Source organism: Borostomias antarcticus, assembly GCF_949987555.1.
Source record: "Borostomias antarcticus genome assembly, chromosome: 7".
Taxonomy (NCBI): Eukaryota; Metazoa; Chordata; class Actinopteri; order Stomiiformes; family Stomiidae; genus Borostomias; species Borostomias antarcticus.
This window is the reverse complement of record NC_140240.1, coordinates 1666612-1676611: the sequence shown is the minus strand read 5'-3', so window position 1 is coordinate 1676611 and position 10000 is coordinate 1666612. Positions and strand designations below refer to the sequence as shown.

The 10000-nt window shown below is 49.1% G+C and overlaps 1 protein-coding gene across 1 annotated transcript in view; it reads right to left on the bottom strand.

Annotated features, from left to right (window-relative positions):
• The window catches only part of LOC311310994 (arf-GAP with GTPase, ANK repeat and PH domain-containing protein 1-like), a gene marked incomplete at both ends in the record, with an annotated part of 21467 nt that overhangs the window by 2411 nt on the left and 9056 nt on the right, over positions 1 to 10000 (bottom strand). Inside the window, 11 exons of the mRNA XM_084440603.1 lie at positions 1365 to 1587; positions 2087 to 2177; positions 3700 to 3851; positions 4230 to 4289; positions 5483 to 5620; positions 5715 to 5810; positions 6481 to 6640; positions 7077 to 7181; positions 8302 to 8385; positions 8799 to 8960; positions 9486 to 9607. Of these exons, the coding sequence (XP_084296729.1) occupies positions 1365 to 1587; positions 2087 to 2177; positions 3700 to 3851; positions 4230 to 4289; positions 5483 to 5620; positions 5715 to 5810; positions 6481 to 6640; positions 7077 to 7181; positions 8302 to 8385; positions 8799 to 8960; positions 9486 to 9607 (1393 nt within the window). The remainder of the gene's footprint in view (positions 1 to 1364; positions 1588 to 2086; positions 2178 to 3699; positions 3852 to 4229; positions 4290 to 5482; positions 5621 to 5714; positions 5811 to 6480; positions 6641 to 7076; positions 7182 to 8301; positions 8386 to 8798; positions 8961 to 9485; positions 9608 to 10000) is intronic.

Below are 10000 nucleotides of genomic sequence, written 5' to 3'. Positions count from 1 at the left end.
CAAAAGACAGAGAAAAGAGAACTTGTCCATGGTTTCACTCTGACTCTAGAAACATACTGTCCAGGGCCTGTGAGAAAATCCACATGATTCCCAGAAAAGAGAAGAGAAAGATTCCAGCCGCTGTGCATCACTGGGTCAGGAACGAAGGAAGAGGAAGAGGAAGGAGGAAGACGAAGAAGGAGACAATTTACAATTACATGAGGGTCTCTGTCCGGACCCGAATTATTTCAAATGTAATACTTAAATTAAAAATATCTTCAAAATCATGTGTCTAAGATCCATACAGTACAATGCCTAAGTAGTCACTAGCGTGTTTATTCTGCATCATCCAGGGCTTGAACTCAAACTCAGACAACATGGGAAGATAAAGTTCTTGTTGAGCATGGGGCAGCCTTGGTGTACAGTATGTACAGTATGAATCCATCTATCATCTTCTATCTGCTTCAGGCATGACAGACTGGCCGGGCTGTGAACGTTTTATGGCTCGTCTTCCTAATTGCAGAGTAACTGTGCTCAATCAGTGGCCAATCAATCTGGCCGGATATACAGAAGTCCTAAGCGGGGGTTGGGTGGGTTTTGCCAACAGCGACATCTGATTGGTAGAGGAGAAAAGAATTCAAATGACAATTTAACAGTATTTGAGATACTGTATAATTCTGAAAAATGTCACACTACATCTACCATGTCAGTGAAATATTTTTTTTTCATGAACACTGGAGATTTTGCAGTGAATATGCAGAGCATGGCTGGCTTCAGAGAGCTCTAAACTAAAAATAAATAAAAAATAAAGATAAATGTCAGCTTATTTACACCGTAGGAATCCTGGATAAACATTTTAGAAGGCTTACTGTGATGGGAATGAGTTGTGGGAATCCAGACTGAGCATGGATTCATAACTGAAATTATAAACAGGTTAGCCTGATGTACAGTAGCTTGAAGCTGCACTAAGCATTTTCTACAACACATTTTAAAAATACAACAAAGAAACTATACTGGGATACTCCCTAAAGGACAAACTGTGCATAAAGACTACTAGCGAAGCTAAATGAAACTATAGGGAAGTGTGCATGAAGTAAAAGAGGAGGAAGCAGGAAGTAAAAGAGGAGGAAGCAGGAAGTAAAAGAGGAGGAAGCAGGAAGTAAAAGAGGAGGAAGCAGGAAGTAAAAAAGGAGGAAGCAGGAAGTAAAAGAGGAGGAAGCAGGAAGTAAAAGAGGAGGAAGCAGGGATGTTTCTACTCACTTCCATCTATGTTTTGGTCATGATTGTAAAGTGATAGCATGTACGGCTGATTTGTTACGTTTTTTTTTTTTTAAGTTTTAAACTTTAGACGGTTGCTATAGCGTTATATCCCCCCCCGTCCTCACCGGCTGGCCTCCGGAGTGGGTTTGTGGCGGCCCTGGGTGCGCCCCTCCCAGATGCTGTTGGCCAGGTGGTTGCCGATGACGCTGAGCACCAGGGTGAGCTCGCGCGGGAGGTCGTCCAGATCCAGGGAGCGGACGCGCGACAGGTGGGTGCCCAGGTTCCTGTGGATCCCCGAGCACTCGATGCAGATCAGAGCACCCAGGTTGAGGCTGGCCCAGGTGGGGTCTGAGGGGGGAACACAAGAGAGGTTAGGGGTCAGAGAGGTTAGGGGTCAGCACCCAGGTTGAGGCTGGCCCAGGTGGGGTCTGACAGGGGAACACAGAGAGGTTAGGGGTCAGAGAGGTTAGGGGTCAGCACCCAGGTTGAGGCTGGCCCAGGTGGGGTCTGACAGGGGGAACACAGAGAGGTTAGGGGTCAGAGAGGTTAGGGGTCAGCACCCAGGTTGAGGCTGGCCCAGGTGGGGTCTGAGGAGGGAACACAGAGAGGTTAGAGGTCAGAGAGGTTAGGGGTCAGCACCCAGGTTGAGGCTGGCCCAGGTGGGGTCTGACAGGGGAACACAAGAGAGGTTAGGGGTCAGAGAGGTTAGGGGTCAGCACCCAGGTTGAGGCTGGCCCAGGTGGGGTCTGACAGGGGAACACAGAGAGGTTAGGGTTCAGAGAAGTGGTCTGAACTAGAAAAGTGAACGGAGAGCGTGGAAGGAAAGAGGAAAAACAGCGCCACCTACTGGGTGCTTGGCAGTCCACACACAGGTCGTTTCCCTTGGCGTTGCGGATGGCCTGCAGAGCCACGGCCTCACTGTGACTGCTCTTACGAGCCTGGGGAGGGAGGGAGGGAGGGGGAGAGAGAGAGAGAGAGAGAGAGAGGGAGAAAGGGGAGAGAGAGAGAGGGAGAGAGAGAGAGAGAGAGAGAGAGGGAGAGAGAGGGAGAGAGAGAAAGAGAGAGAAAGAGAGAGAGAGGGAGAGAGAGAGAGAGAGAGAGACAGACAGACACACGTCAGACAGTATGTCAACACTGAGAGAACTGAATGATAAAATAGTTTGTTTGTTGAGGAAGTGGTTCAGAAATCAGATATGTTTCCATCAGAAACATTAATTTCCAGTCCAAACCGGAGGGTGGGTTCAGTATCCCAAATGTGGAGTGGATATCCAACGCCACAAGGCTGTCCCACTCGATCAACATGCTGAACAGTAATGATACGACTTTCCGGGAACTTGCTAGATCTCTGAAATGGCGTAATGTTCCCCTGGCAAGAGTGGCTGAGCCAAGTTTCCTGGGCTTCAGACGAAAGCCCAATCATAAGATGGACACACACTGCTGAGTTTGGAGTCTGGTCAGTCTGGCCCGACTTCAATGACCTCTGTGTGAGAGTGTCCCTGGACTGAGTGAAACCTGACTCAGACGCTGTAATAGTTTCTGAGGATATTATAACCGTTTGACCTCAGTAAGGGCTACTGCTATTGATACTGAACATAATTTATCACCAGACAATGCACGGAGGTACCTACTATTATAGTATAATACTGTTACAGTATAATACTGTAGTAAAGTTACAACAACAGAGGCAGCTACAACATTGGACTGGTTTAAAACTACAGCTAGCTAGCCTTCCTGCTGCAGGTCATACTGTCTGTCACTTAACCACCGACTCTGCGATCATTGGACGACCCACTCTACTTCCTGAGCTACAGCTGCCATAAGTCCTTCCAACTACACTCAATCTTTCTCTCTGGGGTCTTAACACGTTTCCTCCTCACTGTTGAGTGGCATTCCGCTTTTAAAGTACCAACTGCTCCAAAATGCCATCATACAGCTTGAGTAGAAATGTAAATTGCTGGTGTTTATATTTGGAAGCCTAGGTAATGTCCACAGACTGGCTGTGAGGGGCCTGCAGATGGCAGGAATGCCCAAGCCAAACGCTAAGGCAATGGCAAAATTCTGTTCGATGTCTGCGCTAATTGTCAGTCACCATACTGGTTCTGTATATGGAGGAGACGCTGCTTCCTGTATCTGTGAACTGAGACTGAAAACGTATGTTGTTGAGATTCCCAAAGCTTGAGCATCTACCATTATTTGTGTTCAAGGATTCCTTGTCAAATATTTCCACAAATAAAGGTATTTAAATGTGTGTGTGTGTGTGTGTGTGTGTGTACATGCATGTGTGTGTGTGTGTATGTGTGTGTGGTTGTGCGCACATGCGTGTGCACATGGCATGCGTGTGTGTGCGCATGCACATGTGTGTGTGCATACACAGGTATGTGTACGCACATGCATGTGCACATGCCTGTGTGAGTGTGTGTGTACATGCGCGCGTGTGTGTGTAAATGCGTGTTTCCTTGCCTTGTTCTTGTTGCTCTCACACAGCTGCAGGCTGGCCAGGATCTGGCTCTCGATGGCCTGAACCCAGGCGTCCCTCTCCTCCACGCTCTGCGCCTCCAGGTGCCACGTCTGCCCCGTGCTCGACACGATCAGGAAGTCAAAGTTGTCCTCGTCTGACAGGACAAAACATGGACAGACCACAGACCTGCTTCAACATGGTTCCGTCCAGGGGTTTCCTGCTCTATCATAACAGTGATGACGGGTAATGGAGGAGATGCACTTATCCACCAAGCAGACATCAACATGAGTATGTATGAGGAGACTAGTTTGTATTGGAGATGGATGATTCCGTATGGTCAGGCTGGAATAACAGTTTAATATATATGGTAGTGGTGCATCATGGGATTGAACAGCCTGCAATCAGACAAACATGTTGACAGACAGGAGGGCAGGCAGACAGACAGACAACAGTGGACACAAGGTTAGGTTAGGGTAAGGTTAGGGTTAGGTTAGGTTAGGGTTAGGCACACAGGCACACAGACTCTCATTACCTGGCTTGTTTATGTTTCTTAAGCTACCAAAGCTTTTTAGTTTCCACATTTTGCGCTTTGCTACGAGGTAAGAAACAAGCAGTCCCAGGGAAGCGTAGAGGAGAGAAAGAGAGAGAGAGAGAGAGAGAGAGAGAACAGAGGTGGATAAAGAGAAGGGAGAGAAAATAGATGAAAGTGATACAAGGAAAATCTGTGAGAAAATCTGTCTGGCAGGAGGACAAAGCATGATGAGAGAGACTATTTTCTGAGAGGGACTATTTTCTTTAGATTACTCTGAAACTGGGTTCATATTCACCTTCCTACACTTGAACATTTGATCTCCTTATAGAAGTGAAGGGTTTGTCAGGTTGTAGTGTTGTATTGATACAGTATCATTATGGAAGTGGAGGGTTTGTCAGGTTGTAGTATTGTATTGATATCATTATGGAAGTGAAGGGTTTACCAGTTTGTAGTGTTGTATTGATACAGTATCATTATGGAAGTGAGGGGTTTACCAGTTTGTAGTGTTGTATTGATACAGTATCATTATAGAAGTGAAGGGTTTACCAGGTTGTAGTGTTGTATTGATCTCATTATGGAAGTGAGGGGTTTACCAGGTTGTAGTGTTGTATTGATACAGTATCATTATGGAAGTGAAGGGTTTGTCAGGTTGTAGTGTTGTATTGATACAGTATCATTATGGAAGTGAGGGGTTTGTCAGGTTGTAGTGGTGTATTGATACAGTATCATTATGGAAGTGAAGGGTTTGTCAGGTTGTAGTGTTGTATTGATCTCATTATGGAAGTGAGGGGTTTGTCAGGTTGTAGTGTTGTATTGATACAGTATCATTATGGAAGTGAGGGGTTTGTCAGGTTGTAGTGGTGTATTGATACAGTATCATTATGGAAGTGAGGGGTTTGTCAGGTTGTAGTGTTGTATTGATACAGTATCATTATGGAAGTGAGGGGTTTGTCAGGTTGTAGTGTTGTATTGATACAGTATCATTATAGAAGTGAAGGGTTTGTCAGGTTGTAGTGTTGTATTGATACAGTATCATTATGGAAGTGAGGGGTTTGTCAGGTTGTAGTGGTGTATTGATCTCATTATGGAAGTGAAGGGTTTGTCAGGTTGTAGTGTTGTATTGATACAGTATCATTATGGAAGTGAGGGGTTTGTCAGGTTGTAGTGTTGTATTGATACAGTATCATTATGGAAGTGAAGGGTTTGTCAGGTTGTAGTGTTGTATTGATCTCATTATGGAAGTGAAGGGTTACCTTCTGCTTGGCCAGTCTGTGTGTCCCCTTTCTGGTTCATGCTCTTCTTCCTTCTCTGCTTCTTCCTGTCAATCATCGGAGAGGCGGGGCCCATTTCTTTAGAGGGGGCGGGGCCAGACACCCCCTCGGTGGCGGAGTCTGGCATGGTGACATAAACACAGGGAAAATATCACACCCCACTGTACACTAAAATAAACGAACGCCCTACAGAGATATGGAGGTGTTTCCTCACCAACGCTCTGGGCCTTGCTGGAGAGTGTGGAGGGGCATCTCTGGCCAGGGGAAGGTCCTTCCTCCACGGGCAGCAGGCTGCTGGTGCTCATGGGGACTACGGGACAGAAGACAGCGGGAATCTAGTTAGTCCAAAACCAGGATGGTGTCATAGAAATTCTAGTTTCACCACCTCCTTTGTAATTCACCACCTCCCTCAACCTTTCACATAGCTGTGCTAATCTAATTTATGATAGGATGACCTCTCTTCAGGAGGTCAACACGCCTACACCTTGTCTGCCCTAGAATAACCATCCTTTGTCCCATTGTCAATGCAAGAATTACCGCCTTTTCTCATGTCACGTGTCTGTATTCTCGACCACTGTTGATGATGCCTGCCATTTAATATGACGTGTACAATGCGTTAGCCAATCACATCCCTGGAAGCGTCATACCTGTGTATTGCTTGAATATCAGGCTGCGCAAGACGAGCCTACTTCACTTCTGCTGGATGCCACTCACGTGCGTTTCCTCTGAAGTCCTTGCGCTCGTATGTTTTCTCAATAAACCAGACTTAACCTCTTAGAGCGAATCTTGGCAAATCCTTTTTTGACTTCAGATCAGTTAAAAATCGTCTACAATGGCAACCAGCAGACCAGGGGGATGATGAAATACACCATCCCTCAAAAAGATGAAGAGCAAAAAACAAATGAGACGGAAAAAAACACAGAGAGAGAGAGAGAGAGAGTGAAAGAGAGACCTCTGATTTCCCCCTTGGCCCCTCTCACCTCCGCTGGCTCCGTCAGGGCTCTGGACGTCCTTGACCAGGCCGTTGAGGCCGGGTGGGGGGCCGCAGGCGGGGACAGCCCGGGGGGGGCGCTTCCCTGGGACCTTCACCGTCACCCTCAGCAGGTCCATCTCCTTCCCTGGGGCGTTCTGCATGTAGTCCTACAGAACCAGGGAGGAGGGCCCAGGCATTATCTATCCATCCATCCATGGTCATCCATCCATCCATGGCCATCCATCCATCCATCCATGGCCATCCATCCATCCATCCATCCATCCATCCATGGCCATCCATCCATCCATCCATGGCCATCCATCCATCCATCCATCCATGGCCATCCATCCATCCGTCCATGGCCATCCATCCATCCATCCATGGCCATCCATCCATCCATCCATCCATCCATCCATCCATGGCCATCCATGGCCATCCATGGCCATCCATCCATCCATCCATCCATCCATGGCCATCCATCCATCCATGGCCATCCATCCATCCATCCATCCATCCATGGCCATCCATCCATCCATGGCCATCCATCCATCCATCCATCCATCCATCCATCCATCCATCCATCCATCACCAGTAGAGACTCACGTTGACGCTGGAGTGGTAGGACAGCATGCCGTTGTTCGACAGCGTGACATATTTCTTCTTCCATTCCTTGTTGAGCGAGTTCCCGCTGCGCTTCAATAGGATGCTCTGATGGAGGAGAGAGAACGGAGTTACACCGAACAGGGTGAACAGGGTAGGGTTTCCTGTGAACAGGGTAGGGTTTCCTGTGAACAGGGTAGGGTTTCCTGTGAACAGGGTAGGGTTTCCTGTGAACAGGGTAGGGTTTCCTGTGAACAGGGTAGGGTTTCCTGTGAACACGGTAGGGTTTCCTATGAACAGGGTAGGGTTTCCTGTGAACAGGGTAGGGTTTCCTGTGAACAGGGTAGGGTTTCCTGTGAACAAGGGAGGGTTTCCTGTGAACAGGGTAGGGTTTCCTGTGAACAGGGTAGGGTTTCCTGTGAACAGGGTAGGGTTTCCTGTGAACACGGTAGGGTTTCCTATGAACAGGGTAGGGTTTCCTGTGAACAGGGTAGGGTTTCCTGTGAACAGGGTAGGGTTTCCTGTGAACAGGGTAGGGTTTCCTGTGAACAGGGTAGGGTTTCCTGTGAACAGGGTAGGGTTTCCTGTGAACAGGGTAGGGTTTCCTGTGAACACGGTAGGGTTTCCTATGAACAGGGTAGGGTTTCCTGTGAACAGGGTAGGGTTTCCTGTGAACAGGGTAGGGTTTCCTGTGAACAGGGTAGGGTTTCCTGTGAACACGGTAGGGTTTCCTGTAAACAGGGTAGGGTTTCCTGTGAACAGGGTAGGGTTTCCTGTGAACAGGGTAGCGTTTCCTGTGAACAGGGTAGGGTCAGGGTAGGGTTTCCTGTGAACAGGGTAGGGTTTACTATGAACAGGGTAGGGTTTCCTGTGAACAGGGTAGGGTTTCCTGTGAACAGGGTAGGGTTTCCTGTGAACAGGGTAGGGTTTCCTGTGAACAGGGTAGGGTTTCCTGTGAACAGGGTAGCGTTTCCTGTGAACAGGGTAGGGTCAGGGTAGGGTTTCCTGTGAACAGGGTAGGGTTTACTATGAACAGGGTAGGGTTTCCTGTGAACAGGGTAGGGTTTCCTGTGAACAGGGTAGGGTTTCCTGTGAACAGGGTAGGGTTTCCTGTGAACAGGGTAGGGTTTCCTGTGAACAGGGTGGGGTTTCCTGTGAACAGGGTAGGGTTTCCTATGAACAGGGTAGGGTTTACTTATCACCTGTGTAATGGATTTAGGGTTATCACCTGTTTAATGGGGATGGAGCGGCCGCTGCCCAAGTCAGTCTTACTGTCTGTGCTCCTCCTTTCTCCGTCACTGCCCCTCCGGCCCTGGACACAGAGAACAACCATTAACACAGAGAACAACCATGAACACAGGCCAGGACCAACCATTAACACAGGCCAGGACCAACCATTAACACAACACAGGCCAGGACCAACCATTAACACAAGCCAGGACCAACCATTAACACAGGCCAGGACCAACCATCAACCAACACAGGCCAGGACCAACTATTAACACAGGCCAGGACCAACCATTAACACAGGCCAGGACCAACCACCAACCAACACAGGCCAGGACCAACCATTAACACAGGCCAGGACCAACCATTAACACAGGCCAGGACCAACCATTAACACAGTTGAGAGAGAGAGAGAGAAAGACGCCAGACCTATGAAGGGTTGAGAAACGCGGAGCGGAGATAAAGGCAGCCTGGCGATGGTCAGGAGAGGAACGTTACCGTGAATCGCGAGGTGCGTCTGCGAGGGCCGCTGCGTACGGAGCCCGGGGTGGCGCTGCCCAGCCTCTCCCCCCCCGACGCCACCCCAATCTCCTTATGACTGATCACAGGAGTGGACGGCAGCGAAGACGAGTAGTCACTGCTCTGACCACCGTTACTGGCCTGAGAGAGACACACACACACAGACAGAAAGACGGGGAGAGGGAAAGAGAGACAGACAGTTGGTTAGTTATTTGGAACATAAGCTGTGTTCGGAATCGCTCCCTATTCACTATATAGTGCACTATATAGGGCGTCAGCCATTTTGTTTGTAGTGTCCGAATTCTCCACGGAATTTTGTTCCCTATATAATCCACTATTTATTACCCACAATTCACCTTGATTTGCAGGGAACAGTGCATGTACCCTACATTTTCTCCGTTCCCCAAGTAGTTCACTACATGGTGAACCCTATATAGGGAATAGGGAGTGAGGGAACGAGGGAGCGATTCCGAACACAGCTATAGTGTAAACATATACAATAGAAGTATAACCCTCCATCTGGCGGCTGCTGTCCCAGCCCAGAGAAGACTCCCGACGTGAGGGTGGACCCTCCCGAGTGACTGGGGGAGTTGGGGTTAGGGTTTAGGGTTTAGGGTTGGGGTTAGGGTTTAGGGTTGGGGTTAGGGTTAGGGTTTAGGGTTGTACCTGCCCAGGGAAGACCCCTGACACGGGGGTGGACCCTCCAGAGTGACTGGGGGAGTTGGGGAGGGATTTGCAGGAGGCCAGGAGAGCAGCCTGCTTCTTCACCGCCATTATTTTCTGAGCAGCTATGGTGGACATAAGGTGAGGGAGAGGGAGAAGCAGAGAGGGAGGGAGGGAGGGAGGGAGAGAGGGAGGGAGGGAGAGAGAGGGGGAGAGGGAGAAGCAGAGAGGGAGGGAGAGAGAGGGGGAGAGGGAGAAGCAGAGAGGGAGGGAGGGAGAGAGAGGGGGAGAAGGAGAGGGAGGGAGATAGAGGGGGAGAAGGAGAGGGAGGGAGAGAGGGAGAGAGAGTGAGATGGAAAGAGAGGGAGAGGGGGGAGGAAGAGGGAAAAAGAGAGAAAGGGAGGGGGAGGGAGAGAGGGAGAGGGAGGGAGAGAGAGAGAGAGAGAAGGAGAGGGAGGGAGAGAGGGAGAGAGAGTGAGATGGAAAGAGAGGGAGAGAGAGTGAGATGGAAAGAGAGG